At 40.3% G+C, this 19987-nt stretch overlaps 1 protein-coding gene across 4 annotated transcripts in view; it reads right to left on the bottom strand.

The window, feature by feature from the left end:
* Positions 1-3040: 3040 nt before the first annotated feature.
* Positions 3041-19987, bottom strand: part of ZNF454 (zinc finger protein 454) — a 28213-nt gene continuing 11266 nt past the window's right edge. Inside the window, exons 1-5 of one of the 4 annotated variants that reach the window (XM_045284419.1) lie at positions 15853-16143; positions 15164-15285; positions 13163-13289; positions 12512-12601; positions 3041-5190 (exon numbers count right to left, since the gene is read on the bottom strand). In XM_045284419.1, the coding sequence (XP_045140354.1) occupies positions 3866-5190; positions 12512-12601; positions 13163-13289; positions 15164-15211 (1590 nt within the window). In that variant the 5' untranslated portion in view covers positions 15212-15285; positions 15853-16143 and the 3' untranslated portion in view covers positions 3041-3865. Of the gene's footprint in view, positions 5191-12511; positions 12602-13162; positions 13290-15163; positions 15286-15422; positions 15828-15852; positions 16144-19987 lie in introns of those variants that run through there. The other 3 variants (XM_045284421.1, XM_045284420.1, XM_004696858.2) reach the window with 3 other exon arrangements.

Here is a 19987-nt window from a genome sequence, read left to right as displayed (position 1 = left end):
ATCACAATGACCGACATATCACCTCCTCCCTAGCGGACAGACAACAGAAAAGTGGGTGAAAGGAGATGTCAGACAGTGTAAGACATGAAAAAATAATAATTACGTTATCAAGGGTGTGTGAGGGAGGGAGGGGAAAATGAGCTGATACCAAGGGCTCAAGTAGAAAGCAAATGTTTTGAGGATGATGATGGCAACAAATGTACAAATGTGCTTGACACAATGGATGTGTGTATTGTGATGAGTTGTACGAGCCCCCAATAAAATGATGGGGGAAAAAGTCACTACAATTAAAACCCAAGTGTCATAAAAAAAAATCTGGCTGAAAAACATGAGTAGAGATATTATAAAAAATGTATTTGGTGTTGAAGGGAGATGAGCACCTTGGGAGGTTCCAGTAGAATTGGGTGGGGCAACTTTATTTTTCATAGTCTTGATGGCTATTCTAGTAGTATATGGGAGGTTAGCATGGAGTACAAAGGAAATGAAGAAAGGAATTAAATAGCTAGAGACTATGATATTCTTAGATTAATGAAGCTGATTTAAATATAGAGCAAATTGTTTTCACAACCCAAATCCTGAATACAGTTTAAGGCTATCTTGTTCAGTCTTCAGTACTTTCACCTGGAAACTTGAGTCTGCTGGAGGGCCAAGGGTCATCTGGAAAGCAATCATTGTATATGAAAGAGAGCAACACCTTTGGGAGATATCACTGTCAAATTTAAGTGGACAGGGAGAACTCAGCTCAAATCAATCAAGTGGAAATGGGGATGACTTGAAAAGAGAATGAGCGAAGTGAAAAGGTGAAACCTGAAATAATTTTCTCACTACAGAGCAAGAGTCTTAGTGATTGTTCACAGGAGTTCACAGACATGAACAACGAGACAAAGTCTAAATGCTAATATACTCTTTCCCTAGACAGAGTGGAGTTGGCACATTCAATGAGTCTGGCCACTGGACAGGTCTAGTGCTAGGAAAGCTCTGAGACAGGAGTCTTAGGTTGTCTTTTCTAGCTTATTTTTTTCTGTATTCAGGTTGAGGCTGGTAGGGAGGCTGGCATCATGTAAGTCCAGCACATCCTCTGTTGCATGCAGATTCATCATCATTTGATGGCAGTGACAGGAGTGCTGGTCACAGAGCCTTTGTGCACTATGTATAACAGCCATTGGTGGAAGATGGGCTGGATATGTGAAGAGGGGACTGCTGAAAATGGAACCTTTGCAAACCTTGTGCCTTTGAAGGGTTCTAAGTAGTGACCTACAGCTTGTCACAGAAAGTGCCTATGTGGTGAGACTAGAAAAGCAAGGTATGGAATGAACTACTTTATCTAAGAATCATTGGTCATCTTGGGATTAATGTGTTCAATGGTGCTGTAGAAAAAAATCCAAGAATTGCTGAAACGTTATCTTACACCAGGCAGATCAACTGGCAGAAGAGATTGTAGTTAAGGAATTCTATTTCAGCGTTCTCAAAAATGCACTTTAAGGGATTGGGTCAGAGGGATTGATGGTGGGCAGGTCAGATTGCCTAGTCACATTACTTTTGAAAAGAATACAAAATGGCACTCAAACATTTAGTTAAGTTCATACAATAAGTTGTTAACCAGTGGTAGAATGTAATAAAGCCACTGCCTGCCCAAGCAGTATTATCTTAAATATATTCAAGTTGTACCACGCATACCTAATATGCCACTTATTTGGTTTTTTGCCTCTCCAAACAGAAATCATACAGTCATCTTAGTTGTGTAATTTCATAAAGACTCAAGACTGACTGAAGAAGGGCTCTGGGAAAGTAGGTTGAACTTTCAAGTGGAAGTCCTCAGTGATTTTAGTGGAGGCACTGCTCCTGAGTCTGTCACAGGAAGGAATGGTGCTCTTAAGCTGGAAGAAGGAATGGGGCTCTTAACCTGGAAGAAGGCTTTTCCCTAGGGAGCTATCTCAACATCATGCACATACTAAGTACCAGTAAAAACAACCAAAACCAAACTTGTCATGGAGTTGATGCAGCTTTATACAGTGACCCTATAGGACAGGGTTGAACTGACCCTGTGAGTTTCCAAGACTGTAACTATGGGGAAACCTTCATCTTTCTCCCATGGAGTAGCTAGTGGTTTTGAACAGTTGACTTTGCAGTTAGCAGCCCACTGAGTAGCCACTACACCACCAGGGCTCCTATGTGGCAGTAATTATTAAAAACAAGAAAAATAAAAGCATTATGCTTGGGAACATGTTTTTCTGGGATGAAGGGCATGGGTGATGATAGTATCTGGTAAGCATGTAGATAATATTGAATTCCGTGAGCATGGGCTTTCCAAGTTTATTATGAAATAAGGGGTTGCTGGCTGTGAAGCTGAGATGAATACATGTAGTCCAGGACACTGAGATCTCCATTTAACCTCTTGGCATGCTGCTTCACAGTTTAACAGGAGATAATTTGCCTATCACATATCAAGAGTTGTTTGCTTACACAGGTAGCCTTTATAGATGAAAGCTGAATTTGGAAATAATTTGGGTATTGAAGTTGCTGAATGTGTCCAAGACTATGTTTCAATAGTGGTCTGTCTCAACATTATATAAAGCATTCTCTTCTATTGCTTAGAACTGAGGTCAGCTTTATAAGAGACAGCAGGTTGCCCACTTTGATGGGAAGAACTTCTCTTGACCACGGACATGCCACTTTGCTTCCCCAAATCAGAGTTTACTTGTTTTTACATCTACATTGGGTGCTATGGTCTATATTACAGTAGTACAGGCTTCCCCATGTTCTGTGGAAAGGGAAGTCTCCCCTGAGGTTATATGTGAAGGGACAAAGAAAGCACATAAGGATTAAAGATGGTTAAGAATTGTACTAAAGGGCTAGAATATTTTCTCAAACTTTGGGGCATGGACACTGCCCCTGCTATAGTAAGTCAATGGTTGTTATTGACCACTTGTTGATCTGTGTTGCTAAGCAAAGTCAAAATGTCTTTGAATAGTGGACTGTCTAGATGGAGGGGAAGAAATGATCACTTTCAAATGCAGAAAAGAAATTCAAAGCACTCAGCTTTCCTATGAACACAGAGTTTAATATCTTCAGAAACCTAAACAAAAGGGCAAGAACCAGAGTGTAGAAGCTCAATATTATGAGTAGAAAACATAATGTAGTGGACAAAGAGGACTGTCTAGCCATAGACTAAGCCCCCTTTTGTAGGTATCACCCATAATCAGTCAAGCTGAAGCACAAAGAAACTGGGGAAATCAAGAATTTTGAACAAATTTGTGCCCCTAGACAGGGGTCCTGAGTTAAAACTGGGTTTGGGTGCTATAATCAGAATCATGGACTATGTCTTAAATCAGATAACCATTCTTCAAGGGCAAACGAGGTGGCAATAAAGAACATAATGTTCACAGTCAAGTCACTACATAAAAAGAAAAACCATTGAGATAAATTGTTTCAGAATAACTCAAGAAGCAGCTAGTAAACACATAGACTGTGGTGATCTGATAAAAGAGAGACTGACATAGAAAGTGTGCAGTATAATTTAAATAATTACTGAGCTGCTGCATGGGTACTTTGTTTAAACTTGGGTGCCTGGATTATGGGTGGAGAGAACTAAGGATTCCATTAAAGGTGGCAACTCTCTTAGCCATTTCTGTGTCATTAGTGAGGCTCCATTTTGGCTTAGATACTTAGTATTTCAGACTAATTAAACAGTGCTGTTAATTCAATAGAGGCAATACTAAACAATGAGTGTTTGCCATCTCATTTTCAAATCTCATAATTTTGTGAAGCTACAGTGACTATGCTTTCAGTTATTCTATAGAATAGTTTAGCTGCCATTTAATTATATACTCAGTCTCAAAGCTTTTCCATTAAAAGTGCATTCATATCATTTTTCTCCAATATGATGTCTCTGATGTTGAATGAGGTTGGCTGTCTGGTTGAAGGCTTTCCCACATTTATCACATTTATAGGGCTTTTCTCCTGTGTGGATCCTTTGATGTTGAGTAAGGTGTGTGCTGCGGATAAAGGCTTTCTCACAGATTTTACACTTATAAGGTTTTTCTCTAGTATGAATTCTTTTATGTTGAGCAAGAGCTGAATGGTCACTGAAGGCCTTCTCACAAATATTACATGTATAAGGTTTTTCCCCAGTATGAATTCTTTGATGTTGGGCAAGGGCTGATTGGTCCCTGAAGGCTTTCTCACACAAACCACATCTGTATGGCTTCTCTCCAGTATGAATTTTCCGATGTCGAGCAAAGGATGAATTATCCCTGAAAGCTTTCCCACACTCACTACACTTGTAAGGCTTCTCTCCAGTATGAATCCTCTGATGTTCAGTAAGGGAAGAATTCACCCTGAAAGCCTTTCCACACTCATTACATTCAAAAGGTTTCTCTCCAGTATGAATTCTCTGATGCTGAAGAAAACTTGTACTCTGATTGAAGGCTTTCCCACATTCATGGCACTTATAGGGTTTCTCTCCACTATGAATATTCTGATGTTTGGTAAGATGTGCCCTGCAGACAAAAGCTTTTTCACATATATCACATTTGAAAGGTTTCTCTCCAGTATGTATTCTATAATGATGGGAAAGGTGTATACTTCGGATAAAAGCTTTTCCACATAAGTTGCATTCAAACGGTTTCTCTCCAGTATGAATTTTCTGATGATAAGTAAGCGAGGAGCTCACTGAAAAGGCTTTGCCACATTCCTTACATTCATAAGGTTTCTCCCCAGTGTGAATTCTTTGGTGATGAATAAGGTGTGTACTCTGGTGAAAGGCTTTCCCACATTCTCTACATTCATATCGTTTCTCTTTGATATGAGTTTTCAGATTTGTATTAGGTTTTTCAGTATGAATTTTTGAGTGTTTTCTAAGGGTTGAATTATTAGAGAAGACTTTGCCACACTCAGTACACTCAAAGTTTTTTTTGCTAGACTGACTTTGAATAAAAGATGAACTCACGGTGCAGTTCTTCCCAGATTCATTATGTTCCTGGGCACCAACCTCACATAGTATTTTCTGGTGAGTAATTACTATTTGCTGCAAATTTATTGCCTCACCTCTGTGCTTCTCTTCTACTAGTCTATCACATTTTAAATGACATTCCCTAGTGAATTTTTCCTTTATCTTCCATTGATCCAATTCTTCCTCAGGAATATCTGCTGTGAGGGTGGATTTCTTACTCACAAGCATAGTCGTCCAGTCTGAAAGACAATAAAAATTTTAAAAGTCTGTTTTATCCTAGTCAAACATCCAGTGGAGTTGAGATAAATTTTTTAATGTTGACAAGCATTCTACAGCATTAAAGTGAAGATAAAGAAGGAAAGGTAGGCAGGAAGGAGCTGATGTACTATATAACGTGTGAAGCAGCAGAGCTTGGGAGCTTGAGCTATGAAGTCACAGGTCTATATTGGAATGATTAGTACAAAATTTATTCTCTTGCTAATCATAGACATGTTGTCTGACTTCTAAGCATAAAAACTGGCATATATCACATACTATGTTAACAGATAAGAAAAAAATATATATTCTGCTCTATTTTAATGATGTGATATTTTAAACAAATAAGTCAGATGCAATCTTAAGAAGTTACTGAAACTAGAGATTGATGCTTGGTAGAAAAATATTTCACCTTAAGAATAACTGTGAATGCTAATATTTTTAATGGTCATATTATTACTCAGATGGACAATAAAAAAGGTAAGCTACTACAAATACTGTGTGAAAGTTCCTATCTAGAAATTAATTAGGACACCTCCTGTTTGTGAAGAAGCTGTACCCATATCGTAATCCATTTGAAAGATGTGACATCTGCAATTAAAAAATGTAAAATAAGGAACTACAATGAGCATAGAAAACTTGGAAACAGAACAGCAAATCTGCCAGGATACATGCAATGTGTCTAGGATTAAGAAGCCTCAATCTATGGAAAAGGAAAACACTGGTTAATAGAAATGAAACTGTGCTACTGGGATAGGAGCCAGGGCTCCATGAATTCTTTGACAAAATTATTCTTCTCCACAAACACAAATTCCCCCTTACTCAAGAACCTCACTTGGTTTTATCAGTCTCTTAATAATAACAAAGAATTTTGGATTGCACTTCAGTTTTTCAGACTGGTTTGTGAGTATTCATCTTTAGGTTAATTCTATGTGAGACTCCATATTAACATATAATGGTAAGCACTAGAGATTTAGCACAGATGATGCAAAAGTTACTATGAAGTTCTAACGAGAACATAACTCCTTGTCCTTTTTCCTTTCCAGTACCTTTAGAAAATATTGTACAAAAGGCTATTAAACAATCCCCAAAGATAAAAACACCTTTTAATTATTTGAAAATAAAGTTAAACAGGTACATTTCTGGGCTAAAATCTTATTGAGCCGAGAATAAAAACGAAAAAATAGTCAAAGTTACACATAGTAATTTTTAGTGGTGCTGTGAATTAGGTGTTGGGTTGCTAACCATGCCAATGGCTCAAAACCACTTGCTGTTCGGGGGGAGAATGATGAGACTTGTCTGTTCTCATAAAGATTTGAAATCTTGGAAATCTCATGAAGGGTTGCTATGAGTTGGTGTAGATGCCATAGCAATGAGTTTATTATCATAATTTTATAGATTGACTTTCACTTCACTCAAGAAACGTTAGGTGTGGCAGACCAATACTTGCAGAAAACTGGAATATCTAAATTAAAAACAAAAAAACACATAAAATCCCCAAACTGTCAGAAGGCATCCAATGTCATTTAGAGAGATAAAATTGATATACTAAGGTCTAAAAAAGAAAAAAAAAAAGTGATTCTCACATTTAGTGTCTTCACCTCAAAGAGTTACCTGAATTGTTAAGCTTTCAAGGGCAAGACATTAATGCTAAAAGGAAACCAGAATATGTTATAATCTTACAGTATTCTAGTATGAACATTGGGAGTTCAAGACCTTCCAAGGGCAGATTATAATAAACACGGAATCCTCTCAGTTGGGACTCCTAAAAGTCTAAAAGCTAGAAATGTGGGCAAAAACTACATCCCAATTCCAGCTAACACAGACTGTAGTTCAATTAAATTTGCTTGCTTATTGACTAGCTGACTATGAGATGAAAGGGTAATTTTTGTCTGCAAAAATATAACATCATTCAGAGCCTCTCAACTCCTTCTTGCATAATGTCAAGTATCCAATCAAAAGGTAACATGTGAACAGAAAATTGAATGAGGACAAAAAAATACAAAATAGATAAAGACCCTTTATATACTTAAACCACTAAAACTAACAATGATAGAATACATATTTCCAAGTACACTTAAAACATTTTCCAATGCTGGCTCTATTATGGGATGCAAAAAAGTATGCAAAATTCATATGTCTAAAATACCTCAGAGTATGGAATACGTTCTTTAAACTCAGTAGCATTAAGCTAGAGATGAATACCAAAATAAAGATAATTAGAAAGTCAACAAATGCTTTTAAAACATACAATATATACAAAAAAGGATAAAACCACAACAAAAATGAGAAAATGAATGATGAATTGGAATTTTTATAATAGTTATACACATGTTTAGAAGGAAATGTGTACATATACACATTCCTTATATGTTCAAAATTAATGATCAAAGTATCAATCTCAAGAACTTATAAAGAGAACAACCAAATTCCAAAAGACAAAGAAAAAAACCCACCAAAACCCCAGAAATTAATGAAAACTAGTAGGCCTCTACCAAGAAAAACCAAAGAAAGAGAGGTCATGAATTACCAATATCAAGAATAATAAAGGTATTATTGGAACAGCGTCTACAGAGTGATATAAGACAAGAATACAGAGAAAGAAACATTATGGGTATAAATTTAACATTTTAAGTGACTCAAGTTCCCTTAAAGGTGCAATGTAATAAAACAAGAAAAATACCAAATTCTGAATAGTTTCATATTTAATACAGAAATAGAATTTTTAATTTAAAATCTTCTCATAAAGAAATTTTTAGAGCAACATGGCTTCACTAATGAATTCTTCTGAACATTTGACTAAGAAATACAGTTGACCCTTGAACAACACAGTTTGAGTTGTGCAAGCCCACTTCTCTCTCTCACTGCCATCAAGTTGATTCTGATTCTTAGTGACCAAACAGGATAGGGTATAACTTCCCCTGTGGGTTTCTGAGACTTTAACTCTTTGTGGGAATAGAAGCCTACTCATGTCCCCATGGAGCGGCTGGTGGTTTCAAACTTGAGGTTAGTCGTCCACTGCACAACTGCTACGTCTCCAGGGCTCCTAGTAGGCTCACCTATATAAAAATACTTTTCCCTGAAAAGATGGACTGTTCTTGTGGAGATTATTAATACCATATAGTGTTTTAAGTAGATCTACTCAACATTTGAGCTCAATGCACTACCAATAGGAAAAACAATTTGTGCATAATTGGGAGCTTGCAGTTCAAACCCAAGTTGTTCAAGGGCCAACTGTAATAGCAAATCTTACACAAACTGATTCAAAGTGACAAATAAGGGACATTTTCAAATTTGTTTTTGAGGCTAATTCAATATACCAGAACCTCATGAGGACATTAAAAAAAACTGTAAAATTGAAGCCCATTCTCTTTCATAAACACAGATGCAAATTCCTAAACACAAAATTAGGAAGAGGTCTATAAGGATATGAAAAATGACAATATATCACAACCAAGTTGAAGTCAAGGCCGTCATTACATTGAAACCACCCAGTGTTATTTACCACATTAAAACAAGAAGAAAATCTGCTATTTCAATAGCTGTGGGAAAAGACATCTGATACAATTCTACACCTAAAAACCTGTTGCAGTCCAGCAGGTTCTGACTCATGGTGACCATGTGCGTGTTAGGACAGAGCTGCTGTGCAAGGGTCTCTTGACTATAGTTTTTACAGATGCAGAGCCTCAGACCTTTATTCTATGGTGCTGCTGAGTGGGTTCAGACAGCCATATTATTAGTTGGTAGGCAAGCATAATCCATATATGCCACTCATTTATGCCATTCAATACCTAGTCATCATAAAAACTCATAACAAGCAAGGAGAACTTCTTAATCTGTTAACAACTACTTCCAAAATAATCTATACTACATTTTAAATTTACTGGTGTAATACTGAAAATCTTCCTCTATGACCGAGATGAAGTATTTCTGTGATCACCATTTCTCTTCAATATTGTACCAGATATCTTAACCAGGACAAGGAAAAGAAAGAAAAATTGCAATAGATTTTAGAGACAACAAGGTAATTTATAAAAGTTGATGGAAATAAGATCTGTACATATGATCAAATTTTTTTTAAAAAGCCACTGCTGTCGTCAATACTGACTTACAGTAACATTACAGGATAGAGTAGAATTGCCCCATAAGGTTTCTGAGATTGTAAGTCTTATGGTAGCAGATTGCCTCATTTTCACCAGCGGAACAGTTGGTGGACTTGTACCACCAATGCAATGCTTGACCAACTGTGACACCAGGGCTCCCATAAAAATAAACAGTATAGCTATATACTGAGAACAATTAGAAAATAATTTTCAATAGATGTTTATAATTGTATCAAAAATAAAATACTTACAATAAGCATAATGAAAGATATTTAAGAATTCTACACTGCAACAACAAAAAAGAGAAATGGAAATTAAGAAAAATCTAAATAAATGTAGGGCTATACCGTATATACTAGTATATAAGCCAAGTTTTCCAGCACATTTTTAATTTAGTTTTTGTGGTCAAATTAGGTTCCCTGGCTGATATCCAGGTCAGCTTATACTCAAGTATATATGGTAGCATACCATGTTAATTAAATAAAGTACCGATTAGTGGAGTACTTCTAATTGTCCCTAATTAACCTACACGTTTAGTCTGCTTCTTATCAAAATTCCAACAGGAATTTTGTGGATGTGGGTAAACTGAAAGAGAAAGCCTCCTCCTAAAGCTAGCTCCCTGAATTTGGACTTCTGTTCTCCTAACTTATGTCTGCCATCCAAACCAAACCAAACTTAGTGCTATCAAGCCAATTCTGATTCACAATGACTCTATGGGACACAGTGGAATTGCCCCTTCACGTTTCCGAGGCTGTGAATCTTTAAGGAAACAGATAGCCCTGTCTTTCCTGTGAGGCATGCCTAGTGGATTCTAACTGCTGACCTTTTGGTTAGTAGTCCAATGTATAATCCATCACACTACCAGGGCTCCTTATTTCTTTCATAACAGCACTCAGTAACTAAGATGTTATACACTCTGAGTTCCAGTATTCTGTAAAATGTGATTAATCATACTTGCTTCACAGGTTGCAAGGATCAGATATTGTAGTCACGGTATTTTCAATCGCTTCATATACATACGACAATTGGACAATGAATAAAGAAGACTGAAGAAGAACTGATGCATTTCAATTACGGTGCTGGTGAAGAATATTTAAAGTACCGTGGACTATAGAAGAAAAAATGAATCTTAGAACAAATACACCTAGAATGTTCCTTAGAAGCCAGGATGGTGCGAATGTGTCTCAAACTTTATATAGGTTATCAAGAGAAACTTGTCCCGGAAAAGGACATTGTGCCCCACATGGGGGGTAGAAAGGGAAACCAATGACAAGAATCTACATATGGCCTCCTCCCTGGGGGATGGACAGCAGAGAAGGGGGGAGGGGAGACGTCAGACAGTGTAACATATGACAAAATAATAATAATTTTTGAATTATGAAGGGTTCATGAGGGAGGGGGAGTGGAGAGGGAGGGGGAAAAATGAGCAGCCAATATTAAGGGCTCAAGTAGAAGGCAAATGTTTTGAGAATGATGATGATGGCAACAAATGTACAAATGTGCTTGACACAATGGATGTATGTATGGATTGTGATAAGAATTGTACGAGCCCCCAATAAAATGATTTAATTTACATAAAAGGACATTGTGCTTATAGAATGTTAGCAAAAGGGGAAGACCCTCAATGAGATGGGTTGGCACAGTGGGTGCAAGAATGAACTCAAATATGACAATTATGAGGATGGTGCAAGAGCAAGCAGTGCTTTATTCTGCTGTACACAGCATCACTGCGAGTTAGAGCCAATTCAACAGCATCAAACAACAGGTATAAATGGTTCAGAAATCACCGACTGCTTGCTGACCCTAATGAGCTCAAATGTTAACTCTCTCCTCCCTCTACTTGATCTTATGGTCCAGATAAGAGAAGTATTAAAAAGAAAAGCTAACAATCAGAATGAATTTTCTTACTATGATTAAAATAGGTACCTAAACAGAGACTACAGGAGAAGAACAGTGCATTTGAATTACAATGTTAGTGAAGACTATTTGCGTTACACAGGGCTCTCTAGAGATAAAACCAAATTGCTGATAATTTTATATATTTATTTATAAAGATAATAAGATATATAACACAAGAAATGAACTGTTAAATTATAAAGCAGTACAAATGGCTCAGTGCAACTCACTCCAGTGAGAGACAGAGAGTTGTAAGAGACTAGCAGTCCTTTATGTCTAGTCTGCTGTCAGATCTTCCTCTATTTATAGAGAGAGCTAGCCTATCTCAGCACAGCAGCCAACTGCAAGGCAGATCACCAACTGTCAACCAACTGCCAGTCCCAACTGCCAGTCCCCAGCTCCAGAGATGTCTTAAAGGGACCTCAACTTACAGCGACACAGTCCACAGGCTAGGCGTCCCATAAGTAGTGTAGCCCATAAATTGAGGCACAGAACAAGCAAGGCAGCCGCACACTGGTCCGATGATCACAGAGCGAGAGACAAGAAAGGTGAGGCTCACAGAGCCATTTATCTCTCTGCCCTTCAGTTAATCCTACTTGTGTTTATCGGCTACGCTGACACAATAAACTATCTCACTATTTAATATTCTTCTACTGAAATTACTATTGGATATACTTGTACCACGGACTGGCAGAACAGAACTGTCTTGGAAGAAGTATAGCAAGAATACTCCTTAGATGCGAAGATGGCAACATACTTGGACATGCTCTCAGGAAGGCCTTGGCCCTGGATAAGGATACCATGCTTGGTAAAGCATGACGTACAGTGCCATACTTAGCTGGAAGAATAGATACCTATCGGTACATGAAACCTGGGCCTTAACACTCGAAGCCACTCTGCTGTTTGTAATCCTATGTGATTTCTGAAGCAAAAGTATGTTTACATTGTGGTACTTACAAACAAGCAGATTACAGCAGAGGAAGAACTCTTAAAACAACAACAACAAGGACAAAACTACCTACAAAGAAGTATATAATTCCAGCATAAAGCAGGCGCCTTCTCACTAGCAGAAATGAAAAAACTTGGAAAGGTCAAAGGAGATGTAAACTACATTGAACAAAGAAGTGCCAGTTGGATAAACGAATACTGGGACAGACGCAGTAACTATGTACAGAGATGCACAGTCATGGGAAAGACATGACATGCATGCAGTTTTTGATGCATTGGGCTGGCACAATTGCTGAGCTGCCACACTAACCATGACCAGCTGAGTTCTTCCTAATGCCTCCATAGCTCTGAATCTTACCAAGACAGGAGCGTGCCGAGGGGTCCTCCAGCATCCAGTCTTCCCCTGTTCTCATCTGGGAAAACGTAGCTGGCTTGGTTTCTAAAAGTCCTGTTTTTGAGGGAAACAAAATAATCCATATCTGTTCAGAGCAGAGATAAAATTACTGTCAGAATGAGACATGGTTCTCGAACTTCCTGGAAAGGACTACTTGATAGGAATTACCAGAAAAGTTAATAGAGAACGGGACTCATCACGTCCCCTGAAGGAGGATACACGGGTTGGGCCTGATAGTCTGTTTTCCACTACCTTTTCTGCCAGAATGCATAGGTAAGTAGCAGACTTGAAGACACCATTCTCAACTGGCCAAATCCCAAGTCAGTCTTCTAGTTGTTACCAGTTTAAGGGGCCCGATCCACCCAAACCAGTTGCCATTAAATCAATTCTGAGTCACAGAGACTCCTGTGGATTAAAGTAGTAATGTGCTTCACAAGGTTTTCAATGGATAATTTTTCGGAAACAGGTCATCAGGCCTGGTGCCTCTACTGGGTAGACTCAAACCTCCAACCTTTTGATTGGCAGACTGTAATTTATTCATTGTGCCACTCTGCAACAAAGGGTTCCAGAGGGCCCTCGATCTGTAGCTACGTCTTCAGAGGCTCCTCATCTTACCCAGTGATGCCACGTTGCTGTAGTTCTCTAGCATCACATCTTTATACAGGGCCCTCTGGGCAGGATTCAGGTGTCCCCACTCATCCTGGCTGAAGAGCACGGCCACATCTTTGAATGTCACTGATTCCTGTAACAGTAAACTCAGACTTGTTGACTGGGGCTACCCCTTCACATAGAGCTCAGGGAAAAGCTGATACTGCAGTTTGTTGAGATTCACAGGATTGTTAATGTACAAGGAGCTGGTGTTCTGCGACAAGCATTTCTTAAGGGTCTCCTAGGGGCCTCACATTGCATTAGACATTCCTCCCCCACATTGTAGATATATATATATTATTGAAAAGAGATGCTTCCTCAGCATCAGACTTCACACCTACTGTTTATTTTGCCCATCTTTTTCAACCTGCCCACCCCTACTCATTGCCTTCCTCCATAAGACCAAAGTCTGCTTCAGGTCTCAGTTTAGACATCCCTTCCTCAGCAATAACTTCCCTGATGGCTCCTATTGTCAGTTTTATTTTACTTTTGGTCAGGACTGTTAATTCAAGGAAAGAATGGATCATTTCTATATTCACCTTGTCTTCCCAGCATTTAGAAAAGACTCATGTACTAAATATATATTATTGCTGTTCAGCAACTCCCGCTCACTCCCAGCACACGTTCACAGTTCCCATGGGAATACTCATTCTGCAGAATGTGATCTGGCTCACCCTCTGATCACAACTGGGACTTTCCTTGGAAAGTCTAAAATGGGGACAGAGTAAAACTAGTCTCTCTCAGGATACTTCGAATCTGCCATGTAAAACTCAGTACCTATTAAAGCTACGGTCCTTCTGGTTGGTTGGGAAGCAAAGAGAGCTAGTATGCACTGAGAGAGAATCAAGCAAAAGCACAGAGAAGAGAGTCCAGGGTCCAAGAGAAAAATCCTTTTAGGGTTTTCTAGGTTCTATTTCAGACCTCATTTCTATAGTTCAAGTCCAGTGACATCCTTTCTTCTGGATTTTGGAGGAGACTAATCAACACATGCCTGTTTTTGCTTAAGGTAGCTTGAATTAGGTTTCTGTTGGACCTACATCCAAAGCCTTGCTCAAAGCAGGCAATCAAGAAACACTTGTTAAAACAACTCAAGAAGCAATTTGTCAGGGGCTATTGCTCAGCTTTGTATATTTGGCATATATCATAAAACCTGGCACATTTAAAATCCTTACGAGTATATGTCTATTGGATAACACCATGAAGGCAGCTTATAAACATAAAATAAATTGTGAGACAGACAATACATGTGAGGACAAGGTTAGGTCACAGATTTCACTGTAGAGAGAAGTTTTACAGAAACAGTGATGCTAAAGTTAAGCCCCCCACATGAGTCAGACATGAAAAGACAGGGCCATGTGAGCAGCGGCTGGGCTGTGACTGGGGTAAATATGGCACTTTCAACCCACTGCTCATCCCTTCCAATGATTCCTGTCACAGCACTGTTTTGGAAAGGTTTAAATGTAAAGCAGCATACACAACATAATTTATACATTTAAATGAATGCTGTCCATCTCAAAGTCAACTCCATACCCTTATTCTAAAGAGGCTAGCACTGCTCAAAGCTGCTTAGGAATTTTTTGAACTTGGAAGCCATTGCACTTGAATAATTTCATTGGTACCTAATAAAACTTTAAAGAGAAAATGCTACCTTTTAAAAAGTTCAGTAAATCTCACTTGCCAAGCAAGAATTTCCATTTCTCTCATGTCTCAATTCTCTCAAGTGATTGCCTTTAACACTACAGACCTCTAATCTTATTGGCTAGTAGAAAGAGGGCCGGTTCTCATATCACTCCCACCTGTGTTCTAGTCCCACCTGCCACTTTGCCACCCAACAGCACTTAGCTCCATCATTCACTAGGACGAGCCTAATGTTGGGAGGGGTCAGGTCTCTGAGACTGGAAGGAGAGAAAAGCTCCTGCCCACATTCTTAAAATCTAGAAAGTAATTTAGGGTGGAAAGCACACTTACCTGGACCACAACTGGCAGATGCCTGACATCCATTCCTCCTTCTGCCATGCGTCCTGTCAGGCAAGAGCAAAGGTCTGCAGCTTTGCAACTGCTAGACTCCTCGGGTAGAAAGTCTTACACACCTGTGATGAGGAGAAGAGGTGGGGGTCACAGCAATCCAGTGGGAGGCGGGTGCGCGTTCACATTCTGGGAGTCCTGACACCCCAAAGCAGCGAATTCTTTATTCCCATTGCTTCCATTCGTCTAGTGAAGCACTCACCACGCTGCTTTTTGACCACACGTCTTTCCGGCAGCATCTAAGTTAAATCCTCCATACCTCCTGCGTGGGCAGGGCAGCAGAGGAAGTGAGAGAGGAAGTTTTCTTTCTTCTCAAAAAGGAGGCTGAGAAGATTGCATCTAGGAATTCATTGCCAGAGTCTCTCAGGCCAAGCACTTTCTCTGGTCTCAGTCTCCTCGCTTCCCAAGCTGACTCGGTCCCGTATGTGTGTATGGAGGGGAGGGGGCTAGGAATCTCAGTTACATAAGCCACCCAGTTTGTCCTCTGCTCGGCCGGGGGAGCCGAGCCATTGGTTGTTCCTGCGCGAGATCATCACAGAAGGATCCGATCTCAACGGGCAGTTATTATCACCACAACAAAAAACGGCTTTCTGCAGTTCTTCTAAGACCGAGACAGACACACAGACACGTACACACTCAAGATGCTCACAGCTGGCAGTCTTCCAGGGATCTCTTTGAAATTAAATTTTAGAGGAGCATTCCGGGAAGCGTGGGGCATGAGACCAGGTCCTCCTGAACTGACCACGACGCGGACCCACCCGGATTTCTCTCCGCCCTTCTCCCTGGACTAGGCACCCCGCGGCCTCTCTTCCTAAGCGGCCATTGTCCCCGGTCACCACTGGGATGCCCTGCGAGGAGCCTCTGCCTGCGGCGTGAGATCGCAAACGCCACATCACAGTCAGGACACAATAAGGAGCCTCAAGCCCGAGCTAAAAAGTGCGCTTGCGCGTTGCCCTGGGAACTGCTGCGCCGATTCCGCAAGTCTAGTGGCTCCGGCTCTTCAGCCTCTGAGACTCCACTTTGGATTGGGGAACGTCGGCGGAAGAAAGTGAAGTTGTGCGCATGTGCGCAACGCGCCCGCGCCTTTTTCGAGTGGAAACTACATTTCCCAGAAGTCTCGGTGGGACGTCACGTTTCGGGACCCTTTCCTCCTCAGTGTAGCGCCTGTGCTGCTGGTCTGCCAGTACTCTGATTCGGTCTCTGTTTTGAAGGAACATCCAAGAAGATAGAGAGCTTTGAAAAGTTGGGAATGAGACGGAAGAGGCTAGTTGCTGAAAGCTGCGCCTAATCCAACAAGAAGGTCCCCGAAGAGAGTGGAGACAGATGAAAAAATATTAATTTCAAAGACATAAATGGAGAAAGGCCAGGTGCGGGCATTTCTGAAGGAGAACTGTACCATATGATGAGAGCACCATAAAACTTCCTTGCAAGACGCTGAACTACCTTACAAGACCTTGAACTACCTTGCAAGACCTTGAGCCACATCAAATAAACAAGCACAAGAAACTCCACTTTAAAGAAAAAATAAAATGTAATATTGGGGTCCAGGCCAACACTTACATCAATGAAGCCACCACAAAAATGTGAGACCCCTGATAAGACTGAGCTGAGACCTGACCGACACCCCAAAGCTAGCCAAGTCACTTAAAGCATGGAAAGACCCAATAAGACCGGGCTAAGACCTGGCCGAAGCCCAAAAACTAGCCAAACCACCTAAAGCGTGGAGAAACCTGATAAGACTTGACTGGGACAGTGAGAACGTCAAAGAACTGGCCAAAATGTCCATTTAAACCCAGGTAGAGACACTGACTTTTAGAGAGCTAGGAACCAAGGAGACATCAACTCCTGCTCTCTCCAACTCTACCCAAGGTGAGTACACCGATGAGGCAATGCTGATTGGGACTATGGTGCTAATATGAAATGTGTGAGGAGTGTTGTTATTCTGCCTTTATGCTCATAGTTGTTACTCTGCCCTTATGCTTATAGTTGTTTGCCCTTAGTAGTTTGAGTAATATTTTAGATTGTTTGATGTGTGTTTGCAGTGAATAAACCGAGCATTTGAAAATGTCTAAGAGCGTTAAGTAATTATTGATCGCGCTGCTCATGATACCTCTGCACCTAAAAGGATGTGAAAATGCTAACGGAGTGCTTCCTTGGCTCTCAGGAAGCATGAAATACGTTAGTTTAGCGTGGCAGTTAGGCCATTGCCGTTTGGTCGATAAATGACAGTAATAAGACGCGTTTGTGGGAGCCTAGGAGGACAGCAAGAAGCCCTGGTAGCATCATGGGTTACTATTTGGGCTGCTAACAAGCTCGGCAGTTTAAACCCACCAGCAGCAACACTGGAGAAAGTTGAGGCTTTCTGTTTTCTAAAGATTTACTCTCTTGGAAACCCACGTGGCAGTTCTACTCCATCGCATAGGGTCCCTGTGAGTTAGAATCGACTCGCGGTGGTGAGTTTGGTTTTGCTTGAGTTGGGAGGGCAGTGATGTCAGACTTGACCAGTCAGGAGGCTTCAGGAGCAATACAAAAAGGATGGTTGAAAAATGATCAGGAGATAAGAATTGACTTAGTTCCTCAGAGAGAGGAAAGAGCTAGGATGTAAGAGGTCTCTATCATTTATAGCACGTGATATTTAGAGAAGGTGGAATTTATTTTAGTTGATAGTGTTTTCTAAGGGCAGGCAAGGATGAGACCATGTATAGGGGAATGAAGCTGCAAATATTTAGTTTCCTTTGATTACCTGTTTTCATGGAGTGCAGGAAGGAAAGATGATTGTTTACTCTGTCATTGATGAGAAAAATCCAAGAATGTGACCAGAGCCTTATCAAGGAAATTGTTGGTCATGCTTTGGGCTGCTAACCTCAAGATCAGCAATTGGAAAAAAAATAAAGTTTTCTACTCCCATATAGACTCAGAAACCCACAGGGGCAGTTTTACCTGGGCCTGTAGGGTCACTGTGAGTCAGAATTGACTTGATGGCAGTGAGTTTGAGTTCTGTTAGGGAAGCAGTGCCAGTGAGCCCATGTGATACACTGCATCTGTTAGGTGCTATTGAGGATTCAGTCTGTAGACACTCATGGAACAATTAGCACCATGGAGGTTTAGCTACTGGTGAATGTAATCAGTAAAAGAAATAAATGCAAAATATAGTAACAGGCAGTGATAACTGCTGTAAAGAATGTAGTTATTTTGGGGTTAAAGTATAATAGGATTGGGAATTATTTTAGATACTGTTATGGGAAGTTCTTTGAGGAGGTAACATCTGAGATTCAAGTACAGTGAGGGAGGAAACTTTGAACATCTGTGATGGGGCCCTTCTAAGGGGGGGGGGTGCAGAAACAGTGTCCAGAGATTGAAGTGTGTTTGGTGATTTTGAGACTTAGTAAGACTTGCATGACTGGAGAGGGTACAGTGAACAAGGGGGAGATTGAGAACTGAGGTTGGAAGGGAAACTGAGGTTCTGAAGGTCATGGTAGGGACTGTGGATTATTCCATGTAGGATGGTAAACTATTAGAGGAATCTGAACAAAACACTGACATGGCTGTGCACATTTTGACCAAATTGCCTGTCATGTGTTGGGGAACAGATTATGCTGAAACTAGAGGGAACACAGGGGAATCAGGCTGGGTGTAGATTGTTCCAGCAATGCCGGTGAGGGACAACTTAACACACCTTGCCACAATTAGGTAACCTTTTCACAAGGCATTTGCTTTAAGAGCCTAAACACTCTAATTAGGCCTGTTAGATATTATGCTAAGGATTGGGGGTATTGTTTTCAGGCATATGAGGATGATAATGTTAAAGAAAGCAATCAATAACATATTTTGTTTTGATTTTTTTATAAAAGAGCCCAAATAAAGAAATGTTTGACCAAAATAAATTCTCCAGAGATCTTTCTTACACCCAAAGTTCCAAATTCTGTTATTCACTGCCTGTCCAGAAGCTCCACTCTGAGGAAAATGGCAGCTCTCCTATCCATCAGCTGATTAAAACACAGATGGATATCTGGCCAGAAAAAAAAACACTATATGCCAGGCCTGATTTAAAAGGGTGATTTGGGTAGAATTTTAGAATTGGGATTGATAGACTTGTGGTAGGGCTGGAATGGGGGAGTGGGGAAGAACAGGTATGAGTGTCAGGGGGAACCATAAAAGTCACTAGACGAAGAACTGATGCTGAGGTTTTGAGTCATGTGCAAATTTAATTGTAAGCAAAGGAAGAAAACCTTCAGGGAAGGAATTAAAACCAAACTTCCTGCCATCGAGTCATTTCTGACTAATGGCAACCCCCTCTGGGTTTCTGAGACCATAACTGTTGATGGGAGTAGAAAGCCTAGTCTTTCTCCCCTAAGGTGCGGCTGGTGGTTTCGAACTGTGGACCATGAGGATCACAGCCCAACCCAACCACTACACCACCAGGGCTCCTCAATGACGGAATAGGAGAGAAAAAGCAGAAATAAGAGCCCATGTAGTTGTGACAGGGGAGAGGGAGAAGACATACATGAATCCCTGGTTGCTGCTGGTTCCCTGTTGCCATGAGGCCAGACTGTACTGCATTTCAAGTCAAGGAAAAAAACAAAGTAATGCTCAAATACAGAAGCTAAAGTTTTCTACTTGAAACAGAGGACACAGAAGCAAAGGACTTGGACTGAATAAGAGGGTATGTAACTTAACCCTTTTCTCCCAGATTCTTAGCACTCTCCAGTTGTTCCTCAAATGGACAATCTTTTCTTCCATTCCAAGTATGAGAATGGGGTAAATCAC

Source organism: Echinops telfairi, unplaced genomic scaffold (genome assembly GCF_000313985.2).
Source record: "Echinops telfairi isolate 266 unplaced genomic scaffold, ASM31398v2 ScPeMD7_7469;HRSCAF=8507_0, whole genome shotgun sequence".
Taxonomy (NCBI): Eukaryota; Metazoa; Chordata; class Mammalia; order Afrosoricida; family Tenrecidae; genus Echinops; species Echinops telfairi.
Note: the sequence above shows the minus strand (reverse complement) of the source record. Positions and strands in the feature narration are given on the sequence as shown.